This window comes from Acinonyx jubatus, chromosome B3 (genome assembly GCF_027475565.1).
Source record: "Acinonyx jubatus isolate Ajub_Pintada_27869175 chromosome B3, VMU_Ajub_asm_v1.0, whole genome shotgun sequence".
Taxonomy (NCBI): domain Eukaryota; kingdom Metazoa; phylum Chordata; class Mammalia; order Carnivora; family Felidae; genus Acinonyx; species Acinonyx jubatus.
The window spans coordinates 51,357,032-51,378,502 of NC_069386.1; the positions used below are offsets into that span (position 1 = coordinate 51,357,032).

General features: G+C 42.9%; 1 protein-coding gene across 1 annotated transcript; it reads left to right on the forward strand.

The window, feature by feature from the left end:
• Positions 1–181: 181 nt before the first annotated feature.
• LOC113601814 (RNA polymerase-associated protein LEO1-like) lies at positions 182–19,554 on the forward strand. The gene is made up of 9 exons (XM_053224008.1): positions 182–1,992; positions 4,143–4,237; positions 5,351–5,496; positions 6,102–6,186; positions 7,747–7,841; positions 8,589–8,723; positions 10,823–10,958; positions 11,855–12,014; positions 17,016–19,554. The coding sequence occupies exons 1-8, from the start codon at positions 1,797–1,799 to the stop codon at positions 12,011–12,013; spliced, it is 1,047 nt and encodes a 348-aa protein (XP_053079983.1). The 5' UTR covers positions 182–1,796; the 3' UTR covers position 12,014; positions 17,016–19,554.
• Positions 19,555–21,471: the final 1,917 nt, after the last annotated feature.

Sequence of the window (21,471 nt, forward strand, 5' to 3'; positions counted from 1 at the left end):
GATTTTTGTATAAGCTTCACATGAGGCCTGAGGTTTCAGTGAACTCCTGCTGCTCTTTCCCTCCCCACCCCCTCATGAACAAGCGTCCTGGTCAGGGCCGGGTGAGGCAAGTGAGGCATGCTTCTGGGGTGCAGAGTTTTAAAGGCACGGAAAGAGCCTCTGTGATTGTTCGAGTTTGTGGGCTTCTCTAACAGAGTACCACAAACTGGGTAGCTTAAAACTGCAAAAATGTGTTCTTTTACAGTTCTGGAGCCTAGAAATCCTAAGTCAAAATATTGACAGGGCCAGCCTCCATCTAAAGGCTCTAGGGAAGAATCTTCCTTCCTTTGTCCCAGCTTCTGGGGGCTCCTGGCAGTCCCTGGCATTTGGCAGTGTAACTGCAGTCTTTCCTTGGTCTTCACATGGCACATTTCCCCTTGTGTTTGTTCTGTGTCTCTGTATGTGTCCAGGTCTTCCTCTCCTTATAAGGATACCAGTCAGTGGGTTTAGGACCAACCCCAAGTCAGTGGACTTCATCCTAACTAACTATATCTGCAAAGACCCTATTGCCACATAAACTCACATTGGGAAGTTCTGGGTAGATATGAACTTTGTGGGGATTGGGGGGGGATCCCTGTTCAGCCCACTATAGTAATCAAGGTAAATAATATCGTGATACAACATTTAAAAAAATTGGAACTAATGCAAAAATCCATGATGAACAAGATATCATTTTTGTAAACAGCATCTGATGACTGGAATTAGGGTAAGGCAAGTGAAACAAGTCGCACAAGTACAGAGCTGGATGGATCCTCGCTTTACTTAAAATTTTAATATTTTCATGGGTTTTTCACACGGAGTTTTAAAAATATTGTGCTGCAGTTTAACTTGATGACTGAGATTCTGGCACCCTTATTTCACCCACGGTGAATGTGTCACTTGTTGCATCCCTGTCCTGGCCCTCGTTTGTCACAGCATGATGCTTGGGATCCAAAGACAAGCACCCAAGAGAGGGAACCAGGGACAAGCTGTATTACCTTTTTTAGATTTTGTGGCTAGCATGGAAAGTCACATTGAAGTCCAACACATTCTGTTCATTACAAGTGAGTCACTAATCGGAGGGAAATTTGAGTCGATGGAATGGCAAGGAATTTGCAGGTATGTTTTAAATTTAGCACGCACATATGTCTTTTCTGTGGTGTTCTACATACACTGATCTTTCACTTATGAATGGATTCCACCCTACTTCTCGTGCTGTTGGTACAATCTGGGCGTGGTGGCTGTGGGAGACTTATCCCGAAATCAGACCATAGAAAAGTGACATTGAAAGAGAAGGTCCTAAATCACCATTGTGCCACTTTCCTAACACCAAAACCTTCAGTCTCGTGCTGTTTCTTGTCTTATCAAGTTGAAACTCGTATGCCTGTTTTTTTTTTTTTTTTAAGTTACTTATTTGAGAGAACAAGTGAGCAGGGGAGGGGCAGAAAGAGGGGAAGAGAATCCCAGGCAGGATCCAAGCTGTCAGCACAGAGCCCAACATGGGGCTTAATCGCATGAACCGCAAGATCACAGCCTGAGCCAAAACCAAGTGTCAGACGCTAAATGGACTGAGCCCCTCAGGCGCCCCTACTTTTTTTTATTTTAAACTAGTAGGCATGTGTGTCCATTATTATGCTCTTATCTTGCAAGCTCAGTGATGCTGGGGCCAAGTTTCTGTAATCACATTTCATCTTTGCCAGTTGCCCCCTGTTAGGGGGCGCTGGAGGGAGACTGGAAGACTGGATAACAAATAAGAGATTGCTCCTTCCTGTTTGTTTATGGAATTTTCTAGAGGCTTCCTGTCAAGTTGCAGCTTTCCTAAGAGGCCCACAAACACTTCAGTCTCAGCAGAGGCAGTTCCTTCCCACAGCAGCTCTGTCCAATTTGCAGCTTTACCAACACTTGGAGAGCCAGCTTTATTGTATCTGCCCCTCCCAGAGGCATTAGTGCCAGCTGGACACTTTTCTTCCTCAGGTATGAGTTTCAGCTCCATACTGTTTAAGTTTTTAAGTTTAATAATTTCACCTCTTCTCTGTTCCCTCATTTCCAAAAGTGCTAACCTAAGTACAATTTAAAAAAAATTTTTTAATGTTTATTTTTGAGGAAGACAGCAAGCAGGGGAGAGGCAGAGAGAGATGAGGGCACAATCTGAAGCAGTCTTCGGCTCTGAGCTGTTAGCACAGAGCCCGATGCGGGGCCCGAACTCATGAACTATGAGATCATGACCTGAGCTGAAGTTGGACGCTCAACCGACTGAACCACCCAGACGCCTCAGTACAATTTTTAAAAAATTCTGTATGGATAACTGGTGTGTTTTCTCTTGCCCCACTTGGACCTGACCGGGTAGTCCAGGAAACAAATCCTCAAAGAGGCGATTGGTAGGTTAGTTTGGGTTTAAATGCAGGTCTGAGCTTCTCACCGACAGGCAATGGGATTGCTGGTAATCCATGGTGTGGTGGCATGATGAATCAGATTATCTCCTCTATGTTTGAGGGCTTTAATGGCTGCTACACTTTGTTAGGCAGTAGTGATGATTATTTGGACTGTGGTGTGGCATGGATGCTTCTGAGTGCTCTGGAGGACTTACAGAAGAAAATTACAAGCTTAGGTCTTTAAATATTCAGCTCAGGTCATGGTCAGAGAACCAGTGAGTTCATTACAGCCCTAAAAGAATCTTCTATCTCATAATCAGAAGGCCGAGGTAGCAGGATGTTCGACAACATTTAATTGTGCAATTGCAGAATTAAAACATTAATTGAATCCACAGCTTCTTGATATCTCTCATGTGAAAGGACATTGGATAGAGAAAGAAACTAGGAGCGGGGTGGTTTGGATGAAGCTGAAAAGCTCGATTTCCTAGTCACTCTGAGACTCCCTTGCTTGTGAGAAGTTTGCTTCCCTAGGTCTGAAGAAACTGATCTTTCCTTGCTTGAAAATGTTGTAATAATGTCACCTGGGGCAGTTTGTATTCTCCTCAAGGCTCACCCTTTGCATGCTGTCTGACCCACTTGTTACCAGCAGACCCAGCACTACGACCTCCTGAGACTCTGACGAACAAAGCACGAACTCCCAAATGAGGAAGAACTAGCTTCCCAAAAGAACGGCAAGATTTTGCTGATACAGGGAGAAGCCTAGGGAATATGTGTGGAAGTGTATTCTAAGAATGTGAGATGAAGGACAGACTATAACACTAGCATGGGCCAAACTGGTTTGGGTACACTTAGGTACTCTGGATTTGATGTGTTAGCGCATATAGCATATAGCGAGACACGGCTCTGTAGCTGGTTGGTTAACTAAAACAAACTCACTGGTGACCTACTTGCAATAAAGCTTCCCTGGCGTTATGTGGAGGGAATCCAAAGGCTTAGGGAGATGAGTGTTGGATTAGACATACCTTGTGTTACCTGCATACCATTCCTCACCTTCTCCAACTCCATCCCCTGGGAAGGCCAGATTAAAATAATGAACATTTAATATTTCACCATTTCTGAGGGTCACGATTGGTTTAGCAGGGTCGTTGTGGCTCAGGGTCTGTGATGAGGTTGCAATCAAGACATTGGCTGAGAACACACTATCTAAAGGCTTGCCTGGAACTGAAGGATCTGTTTCCAACATGGTTCATTCTTGTGCTGTTGGCAGGAGGCCTCAATTTGTTGCCACGTGAGCCTCTCTGTAGCAGCTTGAGTGTCTTCATGGCAGCTGGCTTCCCCTAGAGCGGGTGACCTAGAGCAGGAGAGAAAGAGCAAGGCAGAAAAGCCACAATGTTGTGCCCTAGCCTTGGAAGTGAGGTTGTATTCTATCGATCGGATAGACCAGCCATGATACGTGTTGGAGGAGACTATGCAAGGGCAGGAATACCAGAGGCAGGAACCACCAGAAAGTATCTTGAAAGCTGGCTGTCACAGCAGCTTTGCCTTCCACCAACCAACTTGGCCACCCTCCCTATCCAGAGACACTTGACGGGCTCCTGAGGGCTAGGCTCAGGGAGCCAGTCTGAGGTTGGTTGAGTGGAGAGGAGATTTGGTTTATGAATCTTGGGAAAACGTCAAAGTGATGGGCTAAGAGCTGTGTGAAAAACTTCAGTCAGAGAAATTAATGCTGTACATTTTCTCCCAACACTGAAGGTTATAGTAGGACCATGGATCTGTTTGGAGACATAGGTGACATTTCTTCAGACAGCGATGGGGACAATGAAAATTCCATTCCAGGGCAGCCTCATGTAAGTACACTCAGTAACCTCAACAGGTTCCAGTGTTGAAAGTTAAACAAGATTCAAAGCCTGACGGGTCTGACTCCTATGGGGAGAGGACATTGATAATTGAGTAGCAGTCTGAAACATCTGATAAATGGGTGACTTTCTCAGCTGTGTTGGGAATTTGTGGATATTAGAAGGCACCGAAGGAACTGCTCAGAAGAGGTTGATGCTAAACTTTAGGGGCTAAACTCTGAAAACTCATAATTTGAAAACCTTTGGCTTAAGTTTTTCTGAACCCAAATCTGTGCCAAAAAGCATGTGCTATTTGACTTCTCTGATTTTCTTTCTTTCTTTCTTTCTTTCTTTCTTTCTTTCTTTCTTTCTTTCTTTCTTTCTTTCTTTCGAGAGAAGGAGAGAGAGAGAATCCCATGAGGGGCAGAGAGAGGAAGAGAGAAACAGGGTACGAACTCACCTGTAGTGGGACTTGAACTCACAAACCGTGAGGTCATGACTTGAGCCAAAGTCAGATGCTTATAAGCCACCCAGGTGCCCTCTTCTCTGATTTTAATAGTTACATAGTACTGAGGGGTTGTACAATTTCACAGTTCTTTTGTTTAATGTCTTATGCAAACTAGATATGCCAACAAAATAAGTATTTTTTTCTGGTAATGCAGCTTACAGGTCTTGTTTCTGATGGTGGTATTGTTGGCGGAGAGGGTGAAATTTTAGGGAGAGACCTGGAGGGGTTACTGACTACTTTATTCCTAAAGTGGTGCCTGAATTTACTTCCTGTCACACCTGTGTCTGCCTAGTATGGGAGAGCCGGAGCATTTCTTTCTATTTTTTTTATAAAATTCTTTTAACATTTATTTTTGAGAGAGACAGAGAGAGAGAGAGAGAGCACGCACGCACACGCGCAAGAGGGGGAGGGGCAGAGAGAGAGAGGGAGACAGAATCCAAGCAGGCTTCAGGCTCTGAGCTGTCAGCACAGAACCCAACACGGGGCTTGAACTCACACACCATGAGATCATGACCTGAGCTGAAATTGGATGCTTAACCAACTGAGCCATCCAGGTGCCCTCAGCTAGAGCATTTCTGATTTCACTTCAGGCTCTCACATTCTGATTCTCCTCTTAGGAAGAACGTGGAGTGCCTCAGGACCAACAGGAGGAAGAGCCGATTTCTGAAGGCAGAATAGAAATAGAAATCCCCAATGTCAACTCTGATTTGGGAAATGAATTGTACTTTGTTAAACTACCCAGATTTCTCAGCATAGAATCCAAGTAAGAGGACTGATTAAAGTTTTTTTTCAAGATATTAATTAAAAATAAGTGGAATATAAATGTTTTTTCTTATGAGTTGGCTAATCATAAAAATTAGAGATTCCTCATCTGAAAGGATGATGCAGGTGTTTTTCACTAGTGTAAAGCTGAAAAATGAGGTTGAGAAAGTTTGCTAGAGAAATCATAAATGTTCAGTGCGAAAGCCACTGTGATTAGAAAAGACCATGATCTTGGACAACAACATAGTATTGGGTATTTTTCATGAAGCATCGTGAGTGTAAGCTCTTATGCAATTAAACATGATACTTTCCTTTAAAAATGGTGAAAGATGGACCATATGTTATTTATATTTCAGAAAATGTAATTCTTCAAATAAGACTTCGAATTGTTAGTCACATTTGGATTTTATTTCAGATGTGTTAAAATCAAATTTCAAGAAAGTACACTAATTTGCATACTTGCTTGAAGTTTTACATGAAGTGACTTGTCTACTGTGACTTTTTAAAAACACCTTGGTGCATGTTGTAAAGATTATTATTATTTTACAGCATTAACAATATTCATTACTAGATATGGCTAACCTGAGATTAAAAAACCATTTTTAGACCTTTTGATCCTCAGTATTATGAAGACGAATTTGAAGGTGTGAAAGTGCTTGATGAGGAAGATAGAACCATGTTAAAATTGAAGGTACCATTCTGTACTTGTTTCCTTTTTTTTTTTTTTAAGTTTTTCATAAAACAGAGATAATGATTTGAGACTTGAGATTATGAAATGATGTTTTATGTTTACTCTTCAGTCAACAAACAACCGTTCAGACCAAGGTCTGAAATGTCTCTTCAGAATGTTTCTAGGGGAGAAGTTACATAGCCTCATAGTCCCTGTAATTGTCACTTTTCTAACCTTTTTTTTTTTTTTTTTGCAGTTGTAATTTTTCAATGGAAGTAAAGATAAAAATACTTGAAAATTGTTAGTTCATTTTTTAAAAATGTTTATTTATTTTTGAGAGAGACAGAGACAGAATGCAAGTGGGTTGGGGCAGAGAGAGAGGGGGAGGTACAGAATCCGAAGCAGGCTCCAGGCTCTGAGCTGTCAGCACAGAGCCCGATGCGGGGCTTGAACTCACGAGCTGTGAGATCATGACCTGAGCTGAAGTCGGATGCTCAACTGACTGAGCCACCCAGGCGCCCCTAGTTACTTCATTTCGTATAAACATAGGTATATGGAACTGCCTCTACATGTTACAGTAGACTTCCCACAATAGAAATCTCTCAGGCTCTTTCTGGAAATTCAGACTATGTACAAAGAGATGCCTTGTCTTGAGATGTTTCCTCTTGAGAAGGCCTGGGATGGCTGTACACTCTACTGCTCACATAGGGCGTCATGAGCTATTGCCAGAGGCAGAACCAATTTTTATGCTACCTTCATGATTTGGGGTTCCCTACTATATGGGTAGGACAAATTTGAACTAAAAAAAACCCAAAAAACAAAAAACAAACAGGGCAAAGCACAAGTCTCCAGTTTTAATTGTTAAGAGTATCTTAAGTGTATATTCTTTTATTTACTTTTTTTTTTTTTTTTTTTAACATAATGCCCAGAGCTTCCTTGTCTTACTAGGCCAGGCTTACTAGTCCTCCCTTCACTGGGTTCATAGCCCTTCAAGTGGACTTAACAGTAGGCAGAGATCTCTATGTTAACTGCCCATCTCATGTAGACTCAAAGCCTCATCCTTTCTTTGAACTTTTGGTGTGTCTGGTAATACCTCCGTCCTGCATTGTCCTTGGCTTTTACCTCCACTGTTATAAACTAGAGCTTAGGAAAGATTAAAAAAATTTTTTATTTTTATTTTCGAGAGAGAGAGAGAGAGAGCACAAGCAGGGGAGGGCAGAGAGAGAGGGAGACACAGAATCTGAAGCCGGCTCCAGGCTCTGAGCTTGTCTGCACAGAGCCCAACATGGGGCTTGAACCCACAAACCACAAGATCATGACCTGAGCTGAAGTCTGACTCTTAACCAACTGAGCCACCTGGGAGCCCCAAGCTTAGGAAAGATTTAAACAAAATGGTTAGTTTAACCAGTATCCCTAGGTATTTGTAGTAGGAGTGTTTCAGTGTTTCTTCATCAGCTATTTTGGAAGCTTCTTCTATCACTACATACGAATTCTTGGCACATGATTATAAGTCACTTGAGGAAATGAAGAACATGCAGTTTAGTTACACTCGTTTTGTAATGCCCTTGTATTTTGAACCAGGTGGAAAATACTATAAGATGGAGGAAACGCCGGGATGAGGAAGGAAATGAAATTAAAGAAAGCAATACTCGGATAGTCAAGTGGTCAGATGGAAGGTGAGCCCATAACGCCTGAAGAGCATTGACAGACCCGGAGGGAGGCCTGGGAGGCGTGGAGTTCTCCATGTGGGACCTTACTTTGGGGTCCTCTTTCACTAAAGAATTAACAAAATCTAGGCCTCTGGGAGGACACTTTAGAAATGGGCCCAAAATGTGATCAGATTCATGGTATCTGCCTTATCCGAGTAAGCGCCCAATGCTCGCTCCCATGCGCCAGGTGCTACTGGACAGTATAAATTGGTATTTTGGGAAAAATGTTTCTGTTTCACTAATGAAATGGTAGAGATTGGGAAAGTGACAAAACTATTATGTCTCAAATGGGAAGGAGAAGGAGTTTTACCACCTTTTGCTTTAAAAAGGCATAAGTTGGGGCGCCTGGGTGGCTCAGTCGGTTATGCATCCGGCTTTGTCTCAGGTCATGATCTCATAGTCCGTGAGTTCGAGCCCCACGTTGGGCTCTGTGCTGACAGCTCAGAGCCTGGAGCCTGCTTCAGATTCTGTGTCTCCCTCTCTCTCTGCCCCTCCCCTGCTCATGCTCTGATTCTCTATGTCTCAAAAATAAATAAAAACATTAAAAAAAAATAAAAAAAAATAAAAGGGCATGAGTTATTTACGGCATCTCTGTTTTTCTCAGGAGCTCAGTGCACAGTTGCACAGCATTTTAAGTAAAGCCTATGGGGAGAATGGGAATTGTAGGATTCGTTAACATGTCCACCCCAGCACTGACCGGTGTCTCCTTTCCAGCCTTTCCCTGCATCTGGGCAATGAAGTGTTTGATGTCTACAAGGCCCCCCTGCAGGGCAATTACAACCACCTGTTCGTTCGAGAAGACACAGGTCTACAGGGACAAGCCGTCTTCAAAGCCAAGCTCACCTTCAGGTAACCTTCATACTGATGTGTTGGTACTGGCTGTTAAAGAGCAGCCAGGCCGAGAGGCCGTGCAGAAGGCCTGACTCAGCCCTGACTGACATAATTTCGGGGTGCAGCTCACCAGGGGACGTGTTCGGTTCCCATGCTGTTTTTCACTTTTGCTACAAGTTGCTGTTTCTCAGGGAGCCAGTTCATGCTATCGAAACCACCACGAGACCAGTATGTAAGCCGGGAGACCAGTGAATGAATTCACCTTGGTCAGTGCACCCGGTAGGAGGCCTAGAGGACTGGTCTACGCAGCTCCGCCGGTCAGTGCCCTTTCCCGTGAGAGGAACACAGCTGGGAGGCGGGCCGATTGTGAGCGTGTCGTTGGCGTATGCACGCGGCAGAGGCGGGGGAGGGGCTGGACAGGCTGCGGCCTGATCCCAAGCGGATAGGCGCTACACCCCTGTGCTGCGGCTGCCTTGTTGGGCGCTTTTCCTCCTCCGCTCCTTCGCGCACCTTGCCTCTGAAGGTCATAGTGCTGTTGTCTGTCTTGCAGCTCTCCTTGAAGTGGGGCACTTAACAGATGAACAGTGCTCACAGGATTTCTTTCTTGGGGTCACGGAAATGTCCTAAAATCGGATTGTTGTAATGGTTACACCAGTTGTAATTTATTTTTAAAAAAAATTTTTTTTTAACGTTTATTTATTTTTGAGACAGAGAGAGACAGAGCATGAACAGGGGAGGGTCAGAGAGAGAGGGAGACACAGAATCTGAAACAGGCTCCAGGCTCTGAGCTGTCAGCACAGAGCCTGACGCGGGGCTCGAACTCACGGAGTACGAAATCACGACCTGAGCCGAAGTCGGCCGCTTAACCGACTGAGCCACCCAGGCGCCCCTCTACCATTTGTAATTTAAAAAGTCGTTTACGCGGTGCCTGGGTGCCTCAGTTGGTTAAGCACCGACTTCGGCTCAGGTCATGATCTCGGGGTTCGGGGTTCGGGGTTCATGGCTTCCAGCGCCCCGCCCCGTCCCCCATTGGGCTCAGCTTAGAGGCTGGAGCCTGCTTCAGATTGTGTGTCTCCCTCTCTCTCTGCCCCTCCCCCGCTTGCTCGCGCTGTCTCTGTCTCTGTCTCTCTTTCTCTCTGTCTCTGTCTCGCGCGCGCGCACGCTTCCGCTCTCTCTAAAAAACAAACAATTTTTTTCTAAAAAGTTATTTACTTGTGTATTAAAATGAGTGAATTTTATGATATGTAAATTATACTCAAATCTTTTGCTCTGTTTTAAAGATTAACAGCACTGAGGTTTAGACATTAACAGTGTCTGACTTCTGTGCAAGCTTGAAGAAGAGTCTCGATCTCACTAATTTTTAGTGTCCTTATCTGTAAATTGGAGATAATATCTACTTCACAGAATGGTGTGTCAGTTAAGTCAAATGATACATTAGATGGCATGCAGTGTGGAGACCCGGCATAATAAACGTTGTTCGGATCCAACCTCTTAATGAGCTTTTCTCCAGTGGTGTAAAAGACAAACAATTCTACAGCGTGCTTTTTTCCCCGTTGTGCCCCGTGTTCCACACTCCTTATGTCCCATCTCTCGACAGCCTCAGAGACTCTCCTAAGTTAGGATCATTCTTTCTTTCTGATGTACCACCAATCTGCCTCCCTTGAGCCAGGAATGTTTTCTGCACCAGCTGTTCCTGTCCTCTGGGCTATCGTGAGGCCTCCTTGCCTTGCCCTTCCTTCTAATTGTATTTCAGATAAAGGGACTTTTAGTTCTTGAGTCAGGACTTGTGGCCTCTGCACCACCCTCACAGACCTGAGATTTCATATCCCTTCTCTTTCTGCTTGTCCTCAGGGATTTCTTTGTAAAAGCCCTTGACCCTGCTGCCTGCTCTCCTTTTTTCTCCACTTGGTGCTTCAGCCCCTCGGCATCCCCCCGGGGAGAAGGGACAGAGGGAGGAACAAGAGAAGGAGGAAGCCTCAGAGCGCCAGGACCCGAGGCCCAGTGTCCTTCATCTGCTAAAGGGGAAGGGGTCATCGTCACAGCTGTTTGTGCTCTCGGTTTGATCACCTGCGATGTTCTTAGTCAACAGTGGGGCATTCTTGTCCATCTCCCAGCAGACCTCACTCTACAGACAGTGTCACACATAGAAAGATGACCCTGCTGCTTGCTAATAGATGCTCAAGGACGCAGAAGATTAGAATCTTACCAATGGCTGGTTGTGATCCTGAGTGCCAGCGCACTGAAATGATTAAGGTACGTTTGCTAAGCTCTATGCTGGGATTTTTTTGGGGGGTATTACAGGCTTACTCTCCAGAATATTAATTCACAATTTTGTATTGCCACAACCATTTTATTTCTTATAGTTATCAGGGAGGCAACTTAAACCTAAGTGTGTGGTTAACCCTAGTAATATCAGTGGCTTCTGGTGAGATGTAGCAAATCAGACACTCAGGTGTTCTCTCTCCAGTTCATGAGATTTCAGGGAGAAATCTGACAGGTTTTATGACAGGTTGTCATAAAACTTTGTGAGATATGAAGTGCTGGGAAGGTCAAAAGGACATTCCTGACTCACTCAACTAGGCTCTGTCTTGTGAACACCAGTGTGTGGCTCGCCAGGCAGAGAAGGGTGCGAAGGGTGTGAAAGTTCTACTTTGGGGCTCAGGGACCCTCCCCTGCCAGCACTTCCCCATCCTGTCATCAGGAGCGACGGGGAGCTCTCTGGGGTGAGGGGCCCTGACAGGAATATCTGAGCACCGTTGTAGTTTGATGGAGCCTGAGCAAGTTGGGTTGTCTGTCTCAGGGATTAACAGAAACGGCCGCCCTCAGGCGTCCACTGGGCAAGGATGAGGTTCTTCAGGCTGGTTGCTGCTCTCCAGACTCTGACTGACGGGCAGCACAACGGGACGCTGCAGCTTCCAGGGCCGTGCCTGTGCCAGTTCTGATCGGCCGCTGGTGTGAGAGAGCCCTCGGCCTCTTCACCCTGTGTTACCTTCATGCCTTAGAACTAAAGAGAGTGATCGCTGTGTGGTAACAGGTGTGGAATGGAGACAACTATATTCTAAAGACAAGAATTGTAGTAAATGTAGGTTCAAGTGAGCACAGAGGTAGTTCATATTTTTAAGTTAAATGGTTGATTTGCTTCTTTACAGAAAAAGGAACGTTTGAGGGCTTCTACTCAGCAGACAGTCCATCTGTGGGAGGGGCAGAACCAGCAGGGGCTGGGTGTCCCCTACCAGGACCCCAATAGTGTCCATGAGGAAGAGGAAGGCATCAAAGCTGTGAAAAACCATAACCAAGGGGACCTTTGAGGTAAGCTGGGCATGGAGGTAACATTTCCTCATCTGAGGGCCACAGAGACTGATGGCCTTTTACTCTCTCTCCTGCTGTTACTTACTTAGGACAACGGTACAAAGGCCTTTTGTTTTTATTTTGTGTTTGTTAGGGTCACTTTCCCACAGAAAAGCTTAGCTGGGAAGGTAAGGCACCCCCAAAATAAAAAAAATCAATTAAATAATTCTTGTTCTTATGGAGGGAAAATGTGTAATAAAGAGTTTGCTGCTTGTATAATTGACCCATTATTTAAACATTGTAGTTTCTTAATGTGATCATAAAACCTCTTGGGTGTTTAAAAGTGATGAATCTGAAAACAAAACTTCTCATATCTGTCATTTCAGCATGTCTGCAAGTTATATACACTTTTTCTCATCAAAACTTTAAAAATGTTGTTGGCTCTTCAAGGGAAAATGTAAGTGGGAAGCAACAATATTCAGAAGAAAAGCTCAGGAATAAACAGGTCTTCATCTTTGAAGTTCATTCCCACGTCTGGAGTTCGAGTTCCTTTACTTTCAGAGGAATGAGCTAGAATCTGTTTTTCAGACAGTGATGGGGATCAGAAGAAGAAAAGGCTCAAAGATTACTGAGAGCAAGGAAGGTCACCAGTGATGAGATAGAACCAAATTTGTTCAATTCTAAGGGGGTTTGTCCTGAACCCAGGAGCCAACTCCTGGACTAAAAATTTGCTCACAGCCCTAGGGCACAGACAGATGTTTGTATACTTCACTGAGACTCTGGGAGATTAATGTAGTGACAGGACCAGGAGTGACCCAGAGGAGGGTCTGACCCCTGTGATCAGGTGCATGTTGGAAGACTGCTCAGAGAAGAAGATCCCTCACTGGTGGTGAAGAAAGTGTTAGCTTATGGGACACACTGACCAGGCGGGCGTTCTAGGTAGGTAGAAAGGCCTGTGAGGAAATGTGTGGGGCCCTGAGTCGCCACCACACTCAGTGGGAGAGGGACCGATAGCTCTGTGTGGTGGAGCAAGACGTCCATCATGTTCATCGTGGTAACTGGGCGTTCTTATTGTTTGGGTGTATGAGTAGTTGAGGGTTATTCCATTTCCATGTTATTAAAATATTTTCCCTTTAATTATTTCCTTTTCTAAGTGCAAATAAAATTTCAGTCTTAAATATACAAGGGAATCATATTTACCAAGTAAATATATAAGGGCAAAATGGGAATTATTGCCCATATGCCATATTAAAAAAAATTTTTTTTTAATGTTTATTTTTGAAGGAGAGACAGAACGTGAGTGGGGGAGGGGCAGAAAGCGAGGGAGACACAGAATCTGAAGCAGGCTCCAGGCTCTGAGCTGTCAGCACAAAGCCCAATATGGGCCTTAAACTCATGAACGGTGAGATCATGACCTGAGCTGAAGTCGGACGCTTAAACGACTGAGCCAGTCAGGTGCCCCTGCCCATATGTCATATTAATTAATTCACTGTTTTCTGAACACTTAACATGCTTCACTCCGGGTCTGGAGTCACAGGTGGGAGTAAACATTTCAGTAACACAAATGTTGAGCATGTCAGTTAAGCGCTGGTCACCTGTCCAAGGGAAGCATTCGTTTTTCATGTAAAAAATAGATTTAAAACTTTAAAAGCATACTGAGAAAGCACATAAAATGCAAGCAGTCATTTTTAAAAATCCATAGGCTTTAAAATACTTTTAGATAGGGAAAGTGAAATATTGAGGAAGCAGGAAAACATATTTCAAGTAGTGTGATTGGAATGTCAGTACAGAGTGAGGAGGGAGTGTCCCTCCTGCCCTGACCACTGCCCGGGGGCAGCCCGGGGTTCGTATGGCCTGACCAGCTGGAGACAGTGTCTGTGGAGATGGGTCGCTGCTGGGCGGTCACCTTCTAATATGAAGGACTGGCTCCCCCATCAGCTCAAGACTACTTTTTTGGGAAATTTTTATCTTAATTCCAGTTAGTTAACATACAGTGTTACGTTAGTTTCAGATGTACAATACAGTGATTCAACACTTCCGTGTGATATCCAGGGCTCATCACAGTGAGTGCCCTCCTTAATCCCCATCACCCACCTCCCCACCTCCCCTCAGTTTGTTCTCCAGAGTTAAGAATCTGTTTCTTGGTTTCTTTCCCCCCCTCCACCCCCTTTGTTCATTTGTTTCTTAAGTTTTACACGAGTGAAATACGGTGTTTATCTCTCTCTGATTTGTTTCACTTAGCATTATACTCTCTAGCTCCGTCCATGACATTGCAAATGGCAAGATTTCATTCATTTTTATGCTGAATAATATTCCATTGTATATACCACATCTTCTTTATCCATTCTTCTAGCGATGAACACTTGGGGGGCTGCTTCACTATCTTGGCTATTGTATGTAATACTGCTATAAACATCAGGATGCATGTATCCCTTTGAATTACTGTTTTTGTATTCTTGGGGTAAATACCCAGTAGTGCAATTGCTGGATCATAGGGTAATTCTGTTCTTAACTTTTTGAGGAACCTCTGTATTGTTTTCCACAGTGGCTGCACCAGTTTGCAATCCCATCCACAGTGCAAGAGGGTTCCTTTTTGTCCACATCCTTGCCAGAACTTGTTTTTTATGTTTCTGATTTTAGTCATTCTACAGGTATGAGGTGATATCTCATAGTCCTTTTGATTTGCATTTCCCTGATGATTAATGATGATGAGTATCTTTTCATGTCTGTTGGCCATCTGTAGGTCTCCTTTGGAGAAAAGTCTGTTCATGTCCTCTGCCCATTTTTAATTGGATTTTTTGGGTTTTTTGGTATTCAATTTTATAAATTCTTTATATATTTTGGATACTCTTTATCAGATGTGTTATTTGCAAATATCATCTCCCATTCTGTAGTTTGCCTTTTTGTTTTGTTGTTTCCTTCATTGTGAAGCTTTTTTTATTTTGATGTAGACCCAATAGTTTATTTTGCTGTTGTTTCTCTGGCCTCAGAGGACCTATCTAGAAAAAAGTTGCTGTGGTGGATGTCAGAGAAATTACTGCCTGTGCTGTCTTCCAGGATTTTTATGGTTTCAGGTCTCATATTTAGGTCTTTAATCCGTTTTGAATTCACTTTTGTGTATGGTGTGAGAAGGTGGTCCAATTTCATTCTTTTGCATGTGGCTATTCAGTTTTCCCAACACCATTTTTTGAAGAGACTTTTTTCCACTGGGCATTTTTTCCTGCCTTATTGAAGATTAAGTGACCGTATACTTAGGGGTTTATCTCTGGGTTTTCTATTCTGTTCTTTTGATCTGTGTGTCTATTTTTGTGCCAGTACATACTGTTTTGATTACTACAGCTATATAACTTGAAGTCTGGAATTATGATACCTCCAGATTTGTTTTTCTTTTTCAAGATTGCTTTGGCTTCTGGGTCCTTTGTGGCTCCATACACTTTTACGATTGTTCTGGTTCTGTGAAAAATGCTGTTGGTATTTTGATAGAGATTGCATTAAATATTTAGATTGCTTTGGGTGGTATAGACATTTTAACAGTATTTCTTCTTCCAGTATAGGAGCATGAAATGTCTTTCCCTTTGTGTTCTCTTTCTTTCATCCTTGTTTTATAGTTTTTAGAGTATAGGTCATTCACCTGTTTGGTCAGGTTTATTCTTAGGTATCCCATTATTTTGAGTACAATTGTAAATGGGGTTGTTTTAATCTTTCTCCGGCTTCATTATTGCGTTTAGAAACGCAACAGATTTCTGTACATTGATTTTGTATCCTGTGACATTGCTGAACTCATGTATCAGTTCTAGTAGTTTTTTGGTGGAGTCTTTCAGGTTTTGTAATGTTTATTTAGTTTTGAGAGAGAGTGTACATTGGGGAGGGGCAGCAAAAGAGGGGGACAGAGGATCCAAAGCGGGCTCTGCGCTGACAGCAGTGAGCCCGTTGCGGGGCTCAGACTCACAATCTGTGAGATCATGACCTGAGACGAAGTTGGACAATCAAACGACAAAGCCACCCAGACGTCCCTTGGGTTTTCTATATACAATTTCGTGTCATCTGCAAATAGTGAAACATTCACCTCTTCCTGATTTGGTTGCCTTTTATTTCTTTATGTTGTCTAATTACTATGGCTAGGACTTAGAGTACTGTGTTAAATAAAAGTGGTGAGAGTGGACATCTTTGTCTTGTTCCTGACCTTAGAGGAAAGGCGCTCAGTTTTTCCCCATTAAGGATGATGTTAGCTGTAGGTTTTTCATAGATGGCCTTTATTATATTGAGGTATGTTCCCTCTAAACCCATTTTATTGAAGGCTTTTACCATGAATGGATGTTGTACTTTGTCAGATGCTTTTTCTGCATCTATTGAAATGATCATATGATTCTTATCCTTTCTCTTATTGACGTGCTATATTAAATTGCAAATACTGCAGCATACCACCCTTGCAACCCAGGAATAAATCCCACTTGGTCATGGTTTAGTGAATGATTTTATTTTTTATTTTTATTAAAATTTTTTAAAATATTTATTTTAATCTTTATTTTTGAGAGAGAGAGAGAGACAGAGTGTGAGCAGGGGAGGAACAGAGAGAGAGGGAGACACAGAATGTGAAGCAGGCTCTAGGCTCTGAGCTATTAGCACAGAGCCTGATTTGGGGACCTGAGCTGAAGTCAGGCATTTAACCGACTGAGCCACCCAGGCGCTCCAATGTTTGTTTATTTTTGAGAGACAGAATGTGAGCTGGGGAAGGACAGAGAGGGAGACACAGAATCCAAAGCAAGCTCTGGACTCTGAGCTGTCAGCACACAGCCCAACGTGGGCTCTAACTCACAGACTGCGAGATCATGATCTGAGCTGAAGTCAGATGCTTAACCGACCGAGCCACCCAGGTGTCCCTATTTTTTAAATGTATTTTTGGATTCAGTTTGCTGAATCCAGTTTGCTAGTATTTTGTTGATGATAGCTGAGAACTACTTTGGACAAAATTTCTAGAAATAGTTGATACTGAATTTTACATCTTATCTCGTATCTGTTTAGGAGGTGAGCCCTCCAGAAAAAGAAGAGCAGAGGTTAAAGAGGAAGAACATGACTCAAGTATGAAGTGTGTGCTCATTGTGTACAGTTGACCCTTGAACACAGATCTGAACTGCGCTGGTCCATTTACACACGGTTTTTTGATATAATGTATTTTCTCTTCCTTGTAGCTTTCTTAATAGCATTTTCTTTAGCTTACTTTATAATGAGCGTAGTATATAATACATTAAACATGCAAGATATGTATTAACTGTTATCAATAAGGCTTCTGGTAAAGAGTAGGCTATTAGTAGTTAAGTTTCTGTGGGTAAAAAGTTGTATTTGGATTTTCGACTGTGCAGGGTTTGGGCACCCCTAACCCCAACATTGTCAGCTGCATATTATTTTCCACAGTTTATTTTTTTAATAATTTTTTTAATGTTTATTTTTGGGAGAGACAGAGCATGAGCAAGGGAGGGGCAGAGAGAGAGGGAGACACAGACTCCGAAGCAGGAAGCAGGCTCCAGGCTCCAAGCTGTCCGCACAGAGCCTAACGGGGAGCTCAAACTCATGAACCACAAAATCACAACAAGCTGAGGTCGGACGCTTCACTGAGCCACCTAGGTGCCCCATCAACAGTTTGTTTTAAAGCAATGATTAAATGACTTGTTTTGATTGAAATGATAAATCGAGTTGCTTTTGCATAATCCTAGTTGTGAATAAAAAATGTTCAAAAGCAAGCCTGTGACTTTAGAAGATCCATTTTTCCCAAGGAAGAAACTTGTTTTGGTAACTGTTTGCTCTGGGTCTTAGGTTTTTGTGCATTTCGGCTGCTCTGCCTCACCTCATCCTCCTGGCTGGGCCCAGAGGTGGGCTTAGGTTCGGGTCAGGTATCGGATCTTCCCATATGTCCTCCTGTCCTGCCTAGCTGTGTTCAGGCCTCTTCTGTGCTTTGTCATCTCCACCGGCATGGCACCACCACTGACCACCTCGCCCTGGATCTTGGCAGAGCAGGTACAGCATCGGATGGCTCATTGGACACTGGGTGCTTTGCCTAGTGCTGAACTGGTCCTACCAGTTCTAGTCCTCAGAACAACGTGAAAGGTGGGTACTCTTATTTCCATTTGGACCTGAAAGGTGGGGTTGAAAGAACTTTGAGACCTCTATCCAAAGCTTTTTCCTCCCAAGTAAAAAAATAAGCATTTTTGAGAGAAGGGTCATGAGCTTTTATATGGAACAATCACAAGGTTAAGCAGATACATTAGTGGCCTTCTGGAGAAAGACACCCAAAATACCTGAGATAAACAGTCACCATAAAATTTAGAGAAAAGAGCAGTGGGAAACAAAATACTAGATTTGACTCCTGGCTTTGTGACTGGCACACCAGCTGGAATATAATGGGTACCTGATAAGTATTTACTGAATGAACAAGCCAAAGGTCTTATCTTGGGCAAGTTACTTGACTTTCTGAAGTCCGTCTCCTCAACTCAGTGGGATTTGGACTTGACCATGTAAATCCTTCATGATTTACATAGTTTTTATTTCTCTACCTCCGCAAGTTGATACTAATTGGATGTATTTTAAAAAACGTATTAGAGACTCATTCAGAACACTAAGCACCAGCACGGTTTAATCCTAAGGCCAGCTACTTCTCGCAAGGGTTGGCCCCGAGGCTCTGCTAAGTCTGCAAACAGGCCCAGGGCTGGGATCTCTAGGCCCTCAACCCTTGCAGATATAAAGGAAAGCTTCACATTTGAAGGACAAAAGATGTTTGGTGATTTTGGACCCACGAGTGGTCGGCCGCCCTCACTATTTGGTCCCTAAAAGAGCAGAGGCCACTGCGCTAGGCCTAAGGGCACCGTCTCTCCATGGCCACTCAGACTCACGGGAGCTGAGTCACCTGCCAGGGCAAGTGCCCGAGCCTCCTTACCTGGCCAAGAGGACAGGCAGCAAGACCTCCTGCAGGAGAAAATGAGCCCAAAGGCCATTCTCCCAAGGCCAGCCAATATTAAAGATGTAAGGGAACGGTGCTCATTCGCAAAGGTTCCAGAGCTCTGAAAATGTTAATTTGCCACTTACCCCTAAAAGATTCCTCAAACCCTTTACCACACATTTCACTGATTTCCTCTTTTGCTTGGTAGATTTGGGTGACTGGTAATTAAGGTCTTTGCTGTAAAAATAATTTGTAGTTTATTAGAATTGGCTCCCATCAGGTCCAAAATGTGATGTATCATAGGACCCTGTTTCTTCACATTTGTCAACTCAATTCACTTTTATGGACAGACCAGACTGAGAACTGATGGTATTTCAAGCACATGAAATTACTATTTTTATGGGTAGAAATGGTCAAGTATTGACAGTTTATGGTTTAATAGAGTGGGATAGAATAACTGGGAAAATAATAAGCTTGTTTCTGAAAAGGCATGTAAGAAATGAACTTTAGAACATAGGAACTGAAGGGATTTTTTTCACACAGTCCAAGTGTATAGAATATTTGATAAACTTTATTGAAATTATTTCAGTATGAAGTCTAAGTTCTAAATGCCTACAGTTTTCAAAAGAAACTTGACTATTAACCAAGTTTAATATTTTGTAATATTTATCAGTATATTTACTGATAAATATTTACTGAGTCACCCAGGTGCCCCATCAACAGTTTGTTTTAAAGCAATGATTAAATGACTTGTTTTGATTGAAATGATAAATCGAGTTGCTTTTGTATAATCCTAGTTGTGAATAAAAAATGTTCAAAAGCAAGCCTGTGACTTTAGAAGATCCATTTTTCCCAAGGAAGAAACTTGTTTTGGTAACTGTTTGCTCTGGGTCTTAGGTTTTTGTGCATTTCGGCTGCTCTGCCCCACCTCATCCTCCTGGCTGGGCCCAGAGGTGGGTAAATTGGAGTATCAGACTTAAGTGGAATTATGCAGAAGAATATAAGACCAAATTAAAAAGGTATAAGAATATAAAAATCATTGCTTATCAATACATTTTCTCAATTTAAAAATAATGAAGTTTCTTTGGTAAGTCTGTCTTGTGGTGAGAATGACCGAAAAACATGAATGCTCAGTGAGAGCTGATAGAAGGCGCTTCTAAAGATGGTTAGACCCAAGAGCTCACAGCTTTGAGAGCAACAGTTGTTCCGGTAGGTCCACATGTTTGGTTCTCGCGGGTGCCAGGTCTTTAGTTGCAGCCACTTTGCTTTTGAATAGTATTAAGGGCATTATGCTAACTAAGGCAGAGAAAATACCGTATGATCTCATTTATAGGACTATCTAAAAAAACTGAACTCAGAGAAACAATCGCCTGGTGGTTGCCAGGGCGTGGGGGTAGGGGGTGGAGGATGGGTGAAGGTGGTGAAAGCTACAAACTCCCAGTTATAAGATGAGTAGGTCTGGAGGATGGAATGTGCAGCATGGTGCCTGCAGGTGACAGTACTGTACTGCGTATCTGAAAGTTGCTAAGAGACTAGATCTTAATAGTTCACATCACAAGGAAAAATAATTTCTTTAAAACGATATGAGGTGATGGATGTTAACTAAATTTGGGGTACATATTTTGCAATATATACATAAATCATGTTGTGTATCTTAAAGTAATACAAAGTTATATGTTAATCATATCTCAATAATACTAGAAAAAAAATTTTTTAAGTGAAGTGGCACTGTCATGGAGGAGCACGAGCACAGGACTAAACCTGCAGAGGGTGGAAGCTACTGTGATTCCAGAGAAAGCACAGTCCTCAGACGTGTGGGAGGTGCTGTGGCTCCTGACTCCAAGGGGAAAGTGAGACCTGCATACCCTGGGAACACAGAGCCAAAAATAGAGAAGATTTTACGAAACCTTGTGAATCTTTTCATCTTATTTATTTTTTTTAGTGTTTTTATTTTTGAGAGAGAGAGAGCGAGCGACAGCGAGCAAGAGAGGGGCAGAGAGAGAAGGAGACAAAGAATCCGAAGCAGGCTCCAGGCTCTGAGCTGTCAGCACAGAGCTGACACGGGGCTTGAACTCACGCACCGTGAGACCATGACCTGAGCTGAAGTCGGATGCTTAACTGACTAAGCCACCCAGGTGCCCCTCTTTTCATCTTATTTTAATGGCAAGGATTAAATATAATGTACAACAGAACATGACTAACATTTTATGAAAACATTTTTTCTTTTATAATTTTTATTATACCGTGGAATCCCCTTTTTAAATGAAGATACATCAGATACTGTCACTGGAAAAACCATTTACAAAGTTCTATTTACATGTAACTTTTCCAGAGTGCATCTATTACACAAAGCGAGTATGTGGGTTACTTCATTCAAATAACAAGAATTTGCAATTTAATGACCAAGATAATTCTCCTTGAAATCTCTAACAATCGGTGGGTTTTTTAAAACACAAAATGTATATTTGGTCTTTTAAATGATAGGCACCTTTAGGAATGTATTTCACCTATACTTAAGACTTCTACTAGATTTTAGCTACAAGTTTA

Bases quoted from the DNA above. Each gene is read 5' to 3' on its own strand.
- LOC113601814 (XM_053224008.1), top strand. From the start codon at position 1,797: ATGGAATTTTCTAGAGGCTTCCTGTCAAGTTGCAGCTTTCCTAAGAGG. The intron at 5,497-6,101 runs GTAAGAGGACTG...AACCATTTTTAG, and splicing joins TTTCTCAGCATAGAATCCAA to ACCTTTTGATCCTCAGTATT. The intron at 8,724-10,822 runs GTAACCTTCATA...ATCTCCCAGCAG, and splicing joins AAAGCCAAGCTCACCTTCAG to ACCTCACTCTACAGACAGTG.